The sequence below is a fragment of the Quercus robur genome, chromosome 6 (assembly GCF_932294415.1).
Source record: "Quercus robur chromosome 6, dhQueRobu3.1, whole genome shotgun sequence".
In the NCBI taxonomy this organism is placed as follows: Eukaryota; Viridiplantae; Streptophyta; class Magnoliopsida; order Fagales; family Fagaceae; genus Quercus; species Quercus robur.
The window spans coordinates 33,794,940-33,812,267 of NC_065539.1; the positions used below are offsets into that span (position 1 = coordinate 33,794,940).

A 17,328-nucleotide genomic window follows, 5' to 3' on the forward strand; every position below is an offset into this window, starting at 1 on the left:
ATTCATTCAAAATTTTGATTTTTCCCCAAATGAATTGCCGTTGCATGTGCTCGTAAGGTAAATATGTGAATAAGATTTGTTTTTTTTTTTTTTTTTTTTTTTTTTTTTTTTTTTTTTTGTATTCGTAGCAACATTGCAAGACTCATGAATTTTTTATTTATCTTTAATAATCTGGCTTACTTCTTCTTCCATTAGAAGAATGAGTTTAAGCAAAAAAGTAAGTATGTAGCATAGAAAATTTTAAATGAATTGTCTTTGCATGGGCTTGTAAGGTTAATTATATATATAAAGCTAAAATTGAGAGAAAATCTAATTAGATTTTAAATTGGAGTTCAATTCTTGTGCCACTTATCTCATATAATTTTTTAATAAAATTTTTGAACCAAGTAAATTATTGGGTGCAAAATTTGAAAATTCCCAATATAATTAGATTATAAATTGAAGTTTAATTTTGCGCTACATATCCTATTTTATTTTATTTTTTAATTTTTGTAGAAAGTAAATTATTGGGTGCAAAAATCGAAGAGTCCAAATCCGATTAGAATCTTATAATTTGAACTTATATATGTGTATAATTGTGATTGTCTTTGTAGGGACGCAGACCCAAATATATATTGGGCCTTGGGCCTTGGGCCTTGTCTAAGGAGACTCAGTGGTTTGAGGATAGATCAATAGTAAGGAAGACGTAAGACTTTGAACTTCATGAGCAAACTATGATTGTAAAGGCTGGGGGAGGTGGGTTAAGGAGGACTATCCCCTCGGCCAAACGAAGCAAATATCAAAATGTGTGTCCTATCATCCAGGGTGATATTGCATGAAGTTCTATTGATAAGGATGTGCATTATGAACGTACAGGAGGGATGGAAGCAGGAAATATCTAAGGGAAAGTTGCTACCACCACATTGAATGCTCTGTAGCTAACTCTCTAGTCGCATTAATGAAGAAGTGATATTTGAACAATGTTTTTCAGCCTTACAACTACCTCCAAAGACTTCAGGAGGGTGTTGATGGGACAAAAATCAACTCAAGCAATCTACTGTCCACGTGGAGGGCAGAGATGAAAGGGGAGAAATAGTATAAATTAGGAGGAAGGCCTTAAGAGAAAGGTATCGAGAAATTGAGAAAAAAGACATTGTAGCAATCAAGAATTGAACTTGTAATCAAACTTGAGAGAAATATATAAGAGTTGATCTCCTCGGACTGTGCCGAGGATGATTTTATTTAGAATAAACCAATTTATCTTAATTTTCTTGTCATCTGAATATGTGGAGTCATAGAGTCCAGTGATATACATCCACCTTTTGTACTGGGCTTGAGGCCCATGCCAAGGCCCATAATCGCATATGAAGAAGACAGTGGTGATCATGGCAACCCAGGAAACCGTGCCGAGGACAACTCTACCCTCAGCTAGCCAAAGCCGAGGTAGAAGAAAAGTGATTTACCGACAAAGACAATCTTCCAAAGCACTCTAAAGAAAAAGATAAGTACAGCAAGTAAGCACACTAGAGCATGGCGATAGAGCAATTCTAGGAAAAGCTGCTATCTCCACATTAAATGCTCCGCAACTAACACTCTGACCGCGTTAATGTGGAAATGATACTTAAGCAGTGGCTTTTCAGACTCACAGCTACTACCTAAGAGTTTTGGGAGGAGGTTGATGTGACAAAGACCAACAATAGCAGATCTGACCTGCATGTGTATGGTGAAGATGAAGAAGGAAAGTAGTATATAAGGAAGAAGGAGCTCTAAGAAAAGGGATCGGAGATTTTACTAGAGAAAACATTGTAGCAATCTGAACTAACTTTGTAACCATTGCCATTGTCACTCAAGAAGCAATAAGTTGAAGCTCCTCGGACTAGTGCCAAGGATTGAATTGCTTACTCAAGTCCATATTTGTTTTACTTATTCATTCTTTATATCATCTTCAACTGTTGTTACACTCATTAAACCTCAGTTCTTCTATCCACTCTCTACAAATTTATTGTATTGGGCTTGCTGGGCTTGGATTCACTTATCCCTTAGGAATAGTGCTCAAACCCATCCCTATAGAATCCATTTTACTTGTTGTCTGATTCATTAAAGCCCAGTTTTCCAACTCACTCTCTACAAATTCATTGTGTTGGGCTTTTTGGGCCAAAGTTTATTTATTTTTTAGGCTAAGGACTCAAATTGCATCCATACAGTCTTTAATTATACCATGCATATACATGAGTTATTCACTTTTACGTGAATAAGAGTGAAAAATTCAACAAAGTTTTCCTGGTAAGACTTAAAATATATATATATATATATATATTATTATTATGAGAATGAAAAATTCAATATATTTTTTTGTATTCATAATAAGATTCATATCAAAAATAATTTTTTTAATAATTTGGGTTACTTCTTCCATTAGAATAAACTAGCTTTTAAACCAGTGCAAATGCACGAGAATTACATAAATACATGTATTTTTGGGTTCTTGGAAAGAAAAAAAACAGTACAATTATTTTCAACAAAATAAAAATAAAAATAATGAAAATTTTGTAAGAGTCCACAAATAAATTTTTGTACATAAAAATAATTAGAATCCGAGAAAGCAAATATATTAAAATAATTTTAGGTAAATATTTGGAGAATCATTTTGTTTCAAAAGTCTTACTTAAATAAATTTAATTAAATAAGTATGCAGCTAATGCAATTGAATTTATAAATTTTAAAAAATAACACTCGGTATGAATTTCAAATTTAAAATGTATATAACACTCAGTATGCTATCCATAAAAATATGTGTTGTCTTACAAATAGATTTTCTTTTAAGTCTATTCTAAACAACTAAAGCTGTAACATCCACCATGATGGAGAGAAAAATATTTCTAGCAATTGAAAAAAAAATCCAGCTAAAGAGAATGGTCATCCTTCCTTGGAAGCAAATTGGTGGAGAAGCAAGATTGTTGTCCATTTCACATCCTTCGTCTTAATACATCTTTAGCTAAAAAAATTGAACCCATGAACCTAAGTTTAACAGGAAAAAAAAAATCAAAGAGATGTAGACATCAAATTTAGCACTAACTTTGATAGGACAATTTTAATTATAAAAATAAAAACCAACCTCAAGAATATCTCATCATCTCCCAATCTAAATAAAACTTGCTTAATTTAATGTGCATGATAGTGGATGCCAAAATCTTTGGTTTATGCAACGATGAAAGACTAATGATTCCATAATGACATAAGACTTGATATGTCATATCAAACTTTACCTTGAAACTACCCAACTACTCATCTAAGCCCTTTTTTTCACTAACAAAATAAACATTTCCAAGATGCATGATACTAAGAAAAAGTATGTAGTCCTTTCCTTACCTTGCATAGACTATAGAAGTACCTTTAAAATTCAAATGTAAATATAATGTAAAGTGAAAAGTTCATCCTAGTAGTTTGATGTCATATTTGCATGGTACCTGACTTGACAAAGAATTTTGGGATCAATCCTATTAGAGCCAACACTTCTTATACTGGTTAATAGACTTTGAAGGTCACCAATAGCACCTGCACTCACCTAGTCCTGAATTTGTCTGTTTTCAAAAAGTTTCTCAAGCTATTTGCTGGTTGAGAGCACAAAAACACTTAGAATTCCCATATGCTTCAAGATTTACAAAATAAATAAAAGATACAAAGGGAAAATTAAGTTTTCTTGACCTTTTAATTTAATTTGGTAGCTCTTCTCAAATAGTAGCCAAAGTTCTTATAAGTCAAGGATGATTGATTTGCATTAACATGTGGGGGAAAATATATCATTCTAAATACAAAATTCTTGAGAAGAGTCAACTTTTGTCTATTAAGGGGCATGTGTCCTTGAAGCCGATTATTGGAGAGAATCCAACATCTAATAAGTTAAAAGCTTAGTTCAAGACAATATTTCAACATAATTTTCTCATTCAGGGTATTTGGACATTGGGGATAAAATTATTCCATTTTTGGCTTCCATAGCATGTGATGTATATGCTATACAGAATCTAACAGAATTATAGGGTTGTTCCTTTGGTGATAAGCAAAATGTACTTCTCACGTAATGTGAAAAATAATTCTCTCTATAATTCTCAAAGAAAGTGCTATGAAGAAAAATGGTGTAGTTTTTTTTGCATAAACCCAACATAAAATTTCATGAATTGTCCTAACTGCTGATTGAGAATTCATTCATGTCAATGATCATTTGCATATATAGTAGAGATGAATCTTAAATCTTTTGTGCTTTGTGATACTTGAAAATGGTTATTACATAGAGATGTTTATGTAAAAGGCATAGAAGCATAGTTATAGATGCAAAGACATGCTAGAAGCCTGCCTTCAAGCTCTGATCCAAGATGCAAAAATTGCTTAGTTTCATTTAGTAAGATCTCACATGCAGAATATGTTATACTATTTGGGCACTTTATTATTTCACATCCAAGCCATGCAATGGCTGTTAGGCAAGCCTAAGACACCCATCTTATTTTGCTCTTTAGTCCCTTCTCTAATGTATGGAAGATAGGATTCCCAATATTAATGATGCCTCTAGCAACCTTGCTGCACCAAGGGTATGTGGAGGTATCCTGCAAATCCATGAAATTTTCTTTGTCAGTACCTTTATTACCATAAAAAACCAATAGATTTTTCCTTATATCTCACTTGTAGGCTTTTATCCAACCAGTTAAAATTTCTTATCATATTCTGATGATATGGAGAGGTTAAACCGGCCTTTTTAACCAACCATGCTAAAGTATATGGTTCCCTATCCAAGCATATGTTCCACCAAGAACTATTGAGAAACTGAAGCACCATTTCAAAAACCAACAAAAGCTTTTCTAATCAATCTAATGAATCACAAAGTCAAGCAAAAAACAAAAGTTAGCATCTTGTTATATTTTAATAATTTTCCTCACACTTTTAATAGCAATTGAAAGACTACAAATGCCTACTTTTGGATCAGCACAAAGAAAAGGAAAAAATGGAAAGTTTGGAGGGAGAATTTTCAGGCTTGTCATGATTCTTCTCATAGCAATTAGTTTTAAAGGATCAAATGTGTTAATCTAACTCAAAGACAGCATAACTTCAAGTTCAATAATATGATGGTCATTTTATTACCAATAAGAACTGCCTTAAACATTAAGATCTTCCAAACAAACTCAATGGTATTGGATATCCTTCAGAATGACCACATCCTTCAAATGACCCGTATTTATCATTTAAGAAAACTTGCTAATAAAGTTATTATGATTTATGAAACCACTTGCAATTATGATAGCATCACACAATAAATTTTAAAATTTCAATCATAATTGATAGAAAAGATAACCAAAAAAGAAAACCCACTTGGACAAATTCCAGCAAGGGAATTCCACAGTCGGCTGGAATTTTCGATTGTCCATCTAAAACATACATGACAAGAAAAATACAATTTTTCTCCCGTTTCCATTGAAAAATCAATACATAAAAACTAAAAAAAGAGGGTTAAAAAATTGAACGAATCTCACCTAGATTCTTCAGTTGGGATATGATTCCAATATCTTCAATCATCTATCCCGGTGATCACTAATCCTTTTGAAGCAATGGACAAACAAACAACACACGTTCTTTTAAGCAGTCAAACTCTCTGCATAAAGCCAATTTTTCAACAAATCCATTAGAAACAGATCCATATCAAGAAAATCATATAATATGAATAATCCAAACAGGAAATAAGCCAGAGAACCATATCAAGGAGGTACCAAAACTTTATCACAACAAAACCAAATAATTTTATTCCCCTCTCAATTAATTAAAATAAAATCTAAGATTTTTGAATTAAAATTTATTTTCTTTCCCTCATTTTCTCGAAACCTAATAAACAAAAACCCCATCACAACCAATCAAAAATCATATCTAAAAACTTGAAACTTTTAATTTTTACACACTTTCTCAGCACCCAAACAGAAAACAAACACACACAGAGAGATAGAGAGAGCAATACCTTAGTACAATCATCGAACACTTTCCGAAGAAGAACTTCATAATTCGAGGGCAACTTCAATTCCCAGAATCAGAGCCATGCAGTCCTCTAGTAAATCACCCAAATTGGGAGAAAATAGAAGAGAAACAGATGTGAATTGTCAGAGAAGGATCTACGAATAGTTTTATACAATTTGAAACAGTAATTGGATAGAAAAAAAAAGGGGGGGGGGGGGTGGGGGGAAAGCATGTCTACCTTCTGAATTGTCTGTTATTGCATAGAAGGAATGGGATAGCATCTGAATCGTCTGTTGTTGTAGAGAATGAACAAAGTTTTTAAGTTTTTGCAATTTTTTTTTTTTTTTTTTTTTTTTTTTTTTTGCGCTTCCTTTTGGATTTTCTTTTTTCCTCCGTTTGTTGGTTTGGAATGGAACACGCAAGCAATAAGACACGGAACAGAGAGAATTCAAGAGGGGAGAATTGAACCCGTTATTTTGACCTATGTTTATATGGAGTTGCAGAGAAGAAACAAAAGTTAGAGTGAGTCTGAACTTTTGATTGGGAATACGGCGTTAGGGATTTTGGGTTTGTGTTTTTTTTCTTTTTTGATAAGTGGGTTTTTGTTTTTATAAAAATGTTTGATGAGAGGAAGATTCTGTTTGTTGGTTTGGAACACACTGTTCTGATCTGTGTGTATATAGAGTTGCAGTGAAGAGATGGAAGTGAAGGTGAGTCTAAAAGGCTGTTTGGATGAATTTTTTCATCACTTAATTTCCGCCACACAATTTCCATCACTCATCACTTAATTTTTCACACCCGTTTGACACCATCACTCAATATTTTTCACATTATTTGTGGGTCCCATAACTGTCACTCGGTGCAGTTTTTTTTTTTTTTTTTTTAGTACCCAAACTCACCGAACCCAAAAAAAAAAAAAAAAAAGAGAGAGAGAGAGAGAGAACTAAACCCAGCCAAAAAAAGAACCCAGTGAAAGAACAAAAAAAAAAGAAAAAAAAAGAGAGAATTGAACCCAGAAAAACCCAGCCAAAAAAAGAACCCAATGAAAAAAAGAAAAAAAAAAGACAAAGAACTGAACCCAGTGAAGAATGTGAAGAAGCCACTAGTGTGAAAGGAAAAAGAAAAAAAAAAAGAACATGAACGCACGCACCGAACCCAGTGAAGAAAAAAAAGGTCAAAAGTTGCGGCTTTGACTGACAGCGTGTCCCTCCATGTAATGTTATTTACGGAAATGTCATTAAGTTATGAGTTATGGAAACTGAAAACAGCTAAAATGTGTTTTCAGTTTCCATAACTCATAACTCAAAAATCAGAGAATTGAGTGATGGAAACAGAGTTATCGTGCGCCAAATGGATATTGAGCTATGGGTCCCACCATTTTTAAGTTATGAGTTATGGAAACTAAGAATTGAGTTACGGAAACAAGTCATCCAAATAGCCTCTTAAACTTTCGATAAGCGGGTTTGTGTTTTTATATAAACGTTTGATGAAAAAGAGTCTCTCCAAACGCATCGTACGGTATTTTAAAGAATAAATTGTATACGTGGTTGTTTTTTAAGTGGTCTTTTTTCTAACGTGGCAGCGCCTCTTTAATTGCAGGAAAATGTTTCTGCTATTATATATAGTATATGATAAGTAAATGAATTCCTTTTTTGTGTGCTCGTAAGATGAAATGTGTGAATAAGAGTACATAATTCATTTTTACTCTATTCTTATAAGTAAGGCTCATAATTTTTTTTTTAATAATAATAATAATGTATTATTATGATAAGTTATGAAGATCTATGAGTTTTGTGTTTATTAAAAAACAAAGAAAAGCCTATTAAAAAAAAAAAAAACAGAAAACAAAGAAAAGGTGATTTGTGCAACATTAATCCATCGGTGATATAGGCCTGTTTGGTAGGATAGTTTAACAACATATTTTCAATTTTTAAATAATATTATATACATTTTTATACACATTTCATCCATAAGCATTTAAAAAAAAATACAAATGACATTACCATATGGTTCCACTCTCAACTACCTTTACTCTCAAGCCAAATGTCCTTCATCACCACATTCTCCATCATCACTCTCCCATCCTCCATTTGTCCTCATCATCACTCTCACAAAAACTCCAAACCCTTTAAATACCCAATGCCCTTATCCAAATCCAAACCCCTCTTCTCTTTCTTGCACTCCAAATTCCCACTTCCCCAAATGGCAACTCTCGTCACCACCACTCCCACTCACAAGAGGGCTCGCCTTAAGGGCGTCGTTTTTGACATGGACGGAACCCTAACGGTCCCCGTCATCGATTTCGTCGCCATGTACAAGGCCGTCCTTGGCGACGATGAGTACCGCCGAATCAAGGCGGAGAGCCCGTCCGGAATCGACATCCTGCACCACATTGAGAGCTGGAGCCCCGAGAAGCAACAGATGGCCTACGAGACCATCGCCGATTACGAGCGTCGCGGCCTCGATCGCCTCCAAATCATGCCCGGTTAGCCACTTCGTTTATTTAACAATTTTTGTATTGTAGACTCTCACTCAATTCGGTTTTTGTAAAAGACAGTTTTTTTTTTCTAGAAACTGATTTGGAGAACGTACTATAACGCATTATGCGGAGATTCATAAAATTATGCACGTTTATTATTTAAACAAGTCATACGAGTTGTTAAAAATGTAGAAAATCTATTAATTACACACTCGCTATTGCACGGTCTGTACATGTGAGGTGAGTAATTGAGTGTGTAACAAGGAGAGTGTGACTATTATTAGTTATTACTCTTAAAAATGGCATATGACTAAAAGTGTATATGTGGATGGTCATTTGAACTGCCAAGGGTTGGAGGAATGTTCCTCCATACCAGTTTGGAAGTAAACTCTTTATTTTATAAAGGAAAGAGTTTGACTCCAACCTGGCGATTGAAGAGACCAACAGTGTGTTGTGTAGTTTTAGTCGTATGACTTTTTTAATGTGCTATGTGACTTGTTTAAGTAATACAAATGAATAATCTTATAATTATCCACGCAATAGGTTAGAAAAGATAGCTCCAAACCAGTTTGGGTAAATTGCAAATTGCACCCTAAGGTTTGGGCGTGATTAGATTTTACATCCTGAAGTTTCAGAATTTAGATTTTACCCTCTGAAGTTTGGGGTGTTTGAATTTTACACCTTGACGTTTCAGAATTTAGATTTTACCCTCTAAAATTTGTGAGTGTTTGGATTTTACATCCCAAAATTATGAAACTTTAGGATGTAAAATCCAAACATCCTCAAATTTTAGAGGGTAAAATCCAAACACCTTCAAACTTTAGAGGGTAAAATCCAAACATTCCTAAAATATAGGAGCTAAAATCCAAATTTTGAGATGTTAGAGTATAAAATCCAAACATCCCCAAACGTTAGGGGTAAAATCCAAATTTTAAAATTTTAGGGTATAAAATCCAATCACCCCCAAACTTTAGGGGTGTAATTTGCAATTTACCTATAATATTTTATGTCTAGGGTCTAACTATTTATAGACAGCCTCATCATTTAAAGATGTGGACACCGTCAGATTTGGGGAAATGTTAAAGCTACTAAACTGGATTAAATTCAAATAAAGAGTAACCTTTTCCTTCATACTTTGTTGGATTGGAGTGCTGCTTTTTTTTCTCCACCTTGTTTTTTTCTTTTATATTTGTTTGATCATTGTATTTTGACTTGATTGTACTGCTCTCTTAGTACACCTCCGGTGTACTAGGGTATTCTCTTTCTAATACAATTTTTCGTTATTTATCAAAAAAAGAAAGAAAGAGAGCAGCCTTTTCCAAGAGTAGTAGGTAAATTATAGGGTTTTTCATTGATTTAAAATACATATGCGGATTATCTATTAAAAAAAAAAGTACATGTGTGGAAGTTCAAATTTTAGATTCATTTATTGCATTACTTTTGCCAAATGGATCTCCTTTTAGTTTTATAGGATTTAATATATGATTGTTATTATTTTTAACTTATACTTTTTTTTAGTAAAACTTCACTCCGATTAGTTGCATGTCATAGAATTTTTAACTTATACTTGACACAATTATAATAATTTTGGTTAATTCTAGTGCAGGTGCAGCAGAACTTTGTGGGTTGCTCAATGCAAAGAAAATAAGGTTGAAGCGTGTCACTCTTTCGTATTCTTTTTAGTCGTTTATAATTATCTTGTGTCTGCATATAGGTTTAAAGCTGGCCTAAGTTTGTTACTTTTCCTTTTTAAGCTTTGATTGGGGGGTTTTGGATTTGGGTTTGTACATTAATTGATAAAGGAGATTAGAATTAGGCACTGATGGTTTTTATTTGTATAAACCTAACAAATCAAAAAAAGGGGAAGAGGCAAAACCACTCTCATCCAATTTAAACTTTTCCATGATCCCTAACCTATTGTGCTACCTTGTGGAGCTATTCCTATATTCATTTCCTTTGATTTTCTTAGTTGACTTCTACACACACTTATGTGGAGTATTTTTCAATGTGTATGAGAGTGATAAGGTTAGTGGATTTAGCGTGTTTTGCTTTGAGGCATGGTGAAAAAATATTTTCTCTTACATTGTGAGATGGCTCATGGGCTGTGGTCCTTAGTATTAAACCTATTTTGAAGTGCAATGAGTGATGCCCCAAAAGATGATAGATGTATTGGCTTCACGGAAAGGAAGATTGGCTCAAGGGGGCTAAGACAAGGTGACTTGCTATCACCACTACTTTTTATGGATAAGTATTAGAACGGGATGGGACATATTCCTAAATTGTGTACTTTGATTTGGGGAATGGTAGCTGAGTACAGTTTTGGTTTGGAAAATGGCATGGGAATCATTCTTTGAAGATGTTGTTTCCATAATGTATGCCTGCTCAAGAGATACATATGCACAGAGCTGGAATGTTCGATTTCATTGAGATTTTAATTATTGGGAATTGGAGTTGGTAAATTCATTCCTAGATCTCCTTTACTCAAATATCTTGAGGAGAGAAGGTTGTGATAAAATGAGGTGGAGATTGAACGGGAATGGCAGATTTAATGTTTGTTCATATTATGCTGCCATATGAGGTACCGGTGAAGTCTCTTTTCCTTGGAAGAGTATTTGGTGTATTAAGGCTTCAAAGATGGGTTTCTTTCTTTGCATGGACAACAGCTTGGGGGAAGATCTATTATGTAAGAGAGGATTTACTTTAGTTGGGTGGAGTTGTATCTTGTATGTGTTGATGCAGTAAGAGACAATGGACCATTTATTGATTATTTATGACGATGCCTATGATTGGTGGAGTTTTGTTTTGAGAGCTTTTGGGATTCAATGGGTGTTACCACAAAGGTAATTGATCTCTTATATGGTTGGAGGATTTGGTTTGGTAAACATTGAATATTTGGAATCTAGGTCGCTTATATTTGATGTGGACATTGTGGAGGGAAAAAAGTTGCCTCACTTTTGAAGATGCAGAAATTTTGTTGATTCAATTGAAATCATTGTTCATCTAATTGTTGTTCAATTGGTCTTGTGTGTTAGGTTTCGCTAATAGCAATTCCATTGCAGACTTTGTGCCATCACTATAATTCTATTCTTTAGGCTGCTCTATGTCCATAATATGTTATCCTGAAGTAGTCCTTTTCCTCAATAAAATATCATTACTTTTCAAGAAAGATTTGGTCGTCATTAAATGGTTGAGGCTTGGGGGGCTGTTCCTTTATGCGTTATGCGGACATGGCAAGAAACGAATGATCGTACCTTCAATAATGTAGAACTTACCAGGAACTTTTAAAATATAATCTATTAAAATCTCCATACGATTGGATTCAAGTGCTTAGACACATGCATCGTGACTCTTTCTTGTACTTTATTGCTTGTACGAACTTTTTTTTTTTTTGGTAGTTTGTTTTGAGGATCTATTACAATTATCCTCTCTCTCTCTCTCTCTCTCTCTCTCTCTTTATTTATTTATTTTTATTTTTTAAGGAAAGTTATTACTTGTCAATGTTGCAAAATTTTTGAATGCAAATATATATATATATTCTTGTGATAATGATCTTTGGCAACAACTACTATGTTGTAATTATACAATCTACCATGAGAATTTTGTTGATTATTTGTTTGTATTAATTTTCAGAAGGGGATTAATCACACGCAATGTTAAGGGAGCTGTTGATTTGTTTCATCAACGGTTTGGGGTAAGTTTATCCTAGTGTGTTCTAAAGTTTTGTATAAAGGTTGTTGAACATGACATAACTCATCTATGATTGACTATATTGTCTTCTTTTTCTCAACATCCCATTACAAATGACTCCATGAAGTGTATTGGAAAGGGCTATTGAAGAAAAAAGAAAAAGGTATAGGTCGTGCGTTCTTAGCAGTGTGCTGTCTAGTTAACCATCTTTACAGTAAGGCTGACCACTCTACACTAAAGAAAATATTTCCCAAATCCCAACAAAGTACTTTGCTACTCCCATGTTAAACACTAATCTCAACAGCGGACTTATTATTTTGTTGGTACCATTGGCTTGGGAAGCATAACTCCGATATTTGGAATCTGGTTCCAGGCTGTTTAATGTGGAATATTTGGACCGAACGGAATCGGCGTTCTTTTGAGGATAAGGGGAAAACTGTGGTTCAGTTAGTAGATTTGTGCCAATGGACCCTCTTTGATTGGTCTCGGTGTTGGGGTTTTTCGGATTATTTTACCCTTATGGAATTCCTTTCGTCTATTAGCTTTTCTTAGTTTTTCTTAGTGGCTGTTTGTGTCTTTTTGTTCACTACCGTGAACCCTTTGTATTTTCATGCTTTTCCCTTATTAATAATATTTTCTTCTTACTTATAAAAAAAAAACATTATGTGTTCTAGTCTTCCCTGAGTTTGAAAACCTCCTTTTACCCGCTCATCTATTAGATGTCAATCTGGTGAAAAAGAAGGTCGTTTACATTTAGTTGAGCATTCTGAAGTTTTGAGCATCAAGATACCAAAACCATATAAAGGATCTGTTTGTTAGAAGCATCTGGCATAAGTTAAAATTATACTACAAAAGAAATTTGGTAAAACATTGCACTGGCTCATATGCGGAAGTCAAAATTTCTCAAATAAACATGTCCCATTATTTCTTTTTACCTGGGGTCCTAAAACCCTCATAAATGAAAAGTGGTTGGCCCTCACCCCAAAAACATGTTTGCCCCTCCAGTGGAAACAAACATGTGCAAAATACCAAAAGTTGTACCAAAACATTTTTTTTTATCACTCACAAAAGAGCTGGACAGGGCATGTAAAAAGTTAATGTGTTGTGTTCAAATATGAGCATATTTCTTTCTTGCTGCATGAGTGTTGTAATTTCTATATGCTGATTCTTATTCTGTATATTTGTGTCCTGACTTCAAACTTAGCCTACTTCATGCATGCTACTCTTGAAGTTTCCCTTTGTGCAGGTTTGCCCATGCACAATCTGGAATTTTCTTTTCTTTTCTTTTCTTTTTTATATGATGCTGGTTAGTTTATTTTTATTGTCAAGTGTCGATGTGGTAACTGTGTTCAATTTTATTTGTCCATAAAACTCTCTCTCTCTTCCCTCTGGTGTGCATTTGTTGAAAAGGACCGTCTTTTTGATGGCTCCTTCTAAGTAGATATACTCTATGAGTGCTGCAGTTTGATATCCTTTGTAATTTTATATTACGGCAGATGACATTTTGTCCAGCACTAAGCAGGGAATTCCGTCCTTATAAACCAGACCCTGCACCACTACTTCATATCTGTTCAGATTGGGAAGTTCTACCAAATGAAGTAATGATGATTGGTGATAGCCTTAAAGATGATGTGAGTTCTTTCTTCTCTCTCTTTCCTATCAAAAAAAATTTCCTCTCTCTCTTTGATTTTTTTTTTTTTTTTTTGATTATCTTGTTAATGCTTTGTGAAGTGCCTTTCATGTTCCCTTGCTTTCATCTAGAATGCGGCCCCCACTTCCCTGCTTGTCAGTGAGAATCTTCTTTCCTTGCGCAAATACAGTAATGTATTTGTATAAATATATAATGATTATGATTTTATTTGAAGAGGTATACTCAATGGCAAGGGCCATTGTCAGATATCTAAATGCAAAAAGATTAAGATCTTTGCAATTTGGAGCATGAGCTGTTGTGAAATTTTGCTTGCTCTTCCTATGGATAATTGTTCAGTGTCCCAAATGGATAAGAATTGGTTTCTATAATCTGATTTTTACAGGTGGCTTGTGGGAAGCGAGCAGGAGCTTTTACATGCTTGCTCGATCAAACAGGGAGGTATGACTCCGCTGAATATGCCAACGTGGATCTAAAGCCAGATTTCAAGGTCTCTTCCCTTACTGAAGTTTACTCGCTATTGGAAGAACATTTCGACCTAGCACCATGATCTTCAACCTGCAGACCACAAAAACTTCCACATTTAAAAGGAGAAGCTTTAATTGTGCTCTATGAAGGGATGAATGTAGGAAAAAATACTTTTAGGATGGTTTGTTCTCGTTCTAAGAAAGATTTCAAAAAAGATATCCACCAACCATGAAAAAAGAGGATATCAACAAAAAACAGTACCAAGCAAAAGATTATGAATGGCCCATTCTTCAATCAGAACCTGAGTTAGAGATTCCAACTAATGTATTCTGGTGGACAATGCCCAATTGTTACTTGCAGGGGCTATGAGCCTACGAACCACTTTCAGAGATATTGAAATATGCCTGTCTTGGTCTTGGTGTGGTTCTGAACGGTATAAGATGTTTAACCTTTCCAATTATTTGTATGCAAGATTGTTGCAAATGTAGATACAATTATTTGTAAGGATTCGTTTCAAGCATTTATCTTTTTGCTGGATTAGATACACGTTGTAATGTTGAATGAAAACAGCAATCCATCCTATTTTCCTTCTAGCCAGATGCACCTTCAGAATTTGTAGATTATGCCTTAACAGTAAGATACGCATAAAAGCCAAGTGCCTTGTATTTCAGTGAATCAGTGATATAGACTGCTCTCCTTTATTTGAAGAATCAGGTTTGAATCCTTATATATATATATATATATATATATATATAAGATAAGCACAAAAAAAGTTGCGGTTTTTGCAGGCGCCTGTTAAGGGTAGTTTGCTAGTTGGTCGTTTGTTGACAGATGCTTTGATTGCATTTGAGTTGCTATATAGTTTGTCCACAACATGGCAAGGGAGGAAGTGTGGTTTGGCTTTGAAAGTGGATATGGGGGCACATCCAAAAGGAATTGAGTCGAGATTGAGGAGAGAGAAAATTCTCTCCGTACAGTTTTAATTTTCACTAATGTACGAGTTCTTTTTCACATTGGTTGAATGTCTTCGCACTCAACTTCTGGCCTGTCAAGGGAGGAGGAAGCGGAGCTCACTAGGAGTACCAAGAAAGTCAAGGATGTTAGGCATGTTGGTTTCATGGAGAGCCAGGGCTCATGGAGGATGATGCGAAATCGGATGACGAGGTGGAACCCCTTAGGCAAGGTCTCGCAGCAGTGAAGTTCACCAAGGAGTTTAAGCAACACATTCGGAACTCTTGGTTGAAAGCTCTTATTGTCAAAGTTTATGGTAGAACAATTGGTTTCAACTTCCTACACTCAAGAATCCACTCTATGTGGAAACCGGTGGGACGTCTAGACTGTGTAGACTTAGGCCACGACTTATTTCTCATTCGTTTCTCCTTGAAAGAAGACTTTGAAATTGTGTTCAGGAAAGGGCCATGGTTCATAGGGGAGCACTTCTTATCCATTAGGCTGTGGGAGCCTAACTTCAAACCATCATCTGCAAATGTGTCATTAGTTGCGGTCTGGGTTAGAATCTACAAACTTCCCATCGAATACTATAATGCAGAAGCTTTGCATCAAATAGGTGTCCTGAGAATGGATACCCACACAGCAACTGAGGCGAGAGGCAGGTTCGCACGTTTGTGTGTTCAGATAGACATCGATAAGCCGTTCATCACGGTGGTTAAGATTGGTAGGTTTGAACAACCTATGAGTTATGAGGGAATCCATAAGCTCTGTTTCTCCTGTGGACGTATTGGTCATCGGTGGGGAAATTGTCTTTACACTGTCTGGGGTGAAAATATGGAGAGGGAGGAGGAAGATAGGTCGGAGGGAAAGAATGTCATACACTCACGCATTAGCCATGAAGCTGGGAATTATGAGCAGAAAGAAAGGACCACACTGGGAGTACAGGAGGACATCTATGGTCCGTGGATAGTGGTTGCATGGAGAAAGCATGGGACAAAAACCCGCAGAGGTAATGGAATTGATCCTGGCAAGACACAAGGCCACAACCTGAAGGTACATAAGGCAGTTATAAATGAGACAAGATCAGATGTTGACGTGGGCAAGGCTGCTCCTACTAGTGGATCCCCAAGAGAAAGGAAAAAGAAATTGTCCCATACCAGATCACCAACGGGCCTCCAGCTATCAAAAGTAGTGCAAAACATCATTAAGGGAAGTCTTTTGTTGGACTTGAGTCTAGCTGGCCTAGGCCCAAAAGCAAAAGCTCATATAGATTCGGGTACCAAACAAGGCTCTTTGAAGCTCAGTGACAGCCCATTCATTAAGGGCAAAAGCGTGATTGGGCGTAATAGGGCAAACAAAGCTTCTTTCAAGGCTACATCTGATGCTGTCGCCCCACTCTCATCACCAAAAGCTCAATATCCTTTCACCCATGGAGATGACAAGTCAGAACAGAGAACTCCTCATAAGTTTTAGCTCTCAACCTCTCCTTGGCTGAGGTGGGCTATCAATTTAGAGGGAATAATGGTGGAGATACCGAAAGTGGTAATAGCCAAAATCCAGGCAAATCCAACCCACGTAATGGGATGGTTCAACAACAAATTACAGAAGGCATGGAAGTTCATATTTCCATTGATGATAGCGAGTGTCAGAGAAGGTTCGATGTCACTGACAGACCCAGCATGGCAAGAAGCTTTTAATCCTTGGTGGCACTTTCTCACCGACACTCTATCTCCGATGAAAGAACGAAGAGCGAGGTGGGAGAAGCTACCTCTGATATCATCAACTCCTCTCCTATACGAAGTAAATCCGAGTGAGGAACTATCAAAGAGGTGTATTCTAGAGGATCGACCAATTGCATCCTTCATCATGGGGAACAAACCCATCACGAAGTTGATCCAAGTGTTTAAACCCACAGGGGAGTTCAATCTCCATGTGATGGTGCAGGAAATGAAAATGGGAGTTCTATAGCACAACCTGACTTTGATCTCGGGGAGAGGACATATGACGGAGGTGATGAGAAAGATAGAATGAAACTTGAGCAAAGAGGCGAAGTCACTGCCTCCATATGATGAGTGCCTTACCCCATATTACTCATTAGTCATGAATATTATTATCTGGAATTGTA

General features: G+C 35.5%; 1 protein-coding gene and 1 long non-coding RNA gene across 2 annotated transcripts; one reads left to right on the forward strand and one right to left on the reverse strand.

The window, feature by feature from the left end:
- Positions 1-3,833: 3,833 nt before the first annotated feature.
- On the reverse strand, positions 3,834-6,672 carry LOC126688520 (uncharacterized). Its single transcript, XR_007644279.1, has 4 exons — positions 6,209-6,672; positions 5,975-6,061; positions 5,499-5,617; positions 3,834-4,577 (listed from the first exon to the last, which is right to left on the reverse strand). It is a non-coding gene; the product is annotated as an uncharacterized LOC126688520 (long non-coding RNA).
- A 1,310-nt stretch (positions 6,673-7,982) lies between these two features.
- LOC126688521 (haloacid dehalogenase-like hydrolase domain-containing protein At2g33255) lies at positions 7,983-14,845 on the forward strand. Its single transcript, XM_050383238.1, has 5 exons — positions 7,983-8,455; positions 10,056-10,098; positions 12,080-12,140; positions 13,633-13,767; positions 14,170-14,845. The coding sequence occupies exons 1-5, from the start codon at positions 8,014-8,016 to the stop codon at positions 14,332-14,334; spliced, it is 846 nt and encodes a 281-aa protein (XP_050239195.1). The 5' UTR covers positions 7,983-8,013; the 3' UTR covers positions 14,335-14,845.
- The last annotated feature ends 2,483 nt before the right edge of the window (positions 14,846-17,328 follow it).

Coding starts and splice junctions, on each gene's coding strand:
- LOC126688521 (XM_050383238.1), top strand. CDS start 8,014: ATGTCCTTCATCACCACATTCTCCATCATCACTCTCCCATCCTCCATT. Junction 10,099..12,079: donor CTCAATGCAAAGAAAATAAG/GTTGAAGCGTGT, acceptor ATTAATTTTCAG/AAGGGGATTAATCACACGCA. Junction 13,768..14,169: donor GTGATAGCCTTAAAGATGAT/GTGAGTTCTTTC, acceptor TGATTTTTACAG/GTGGCTTGTGGGAAGCGAGC.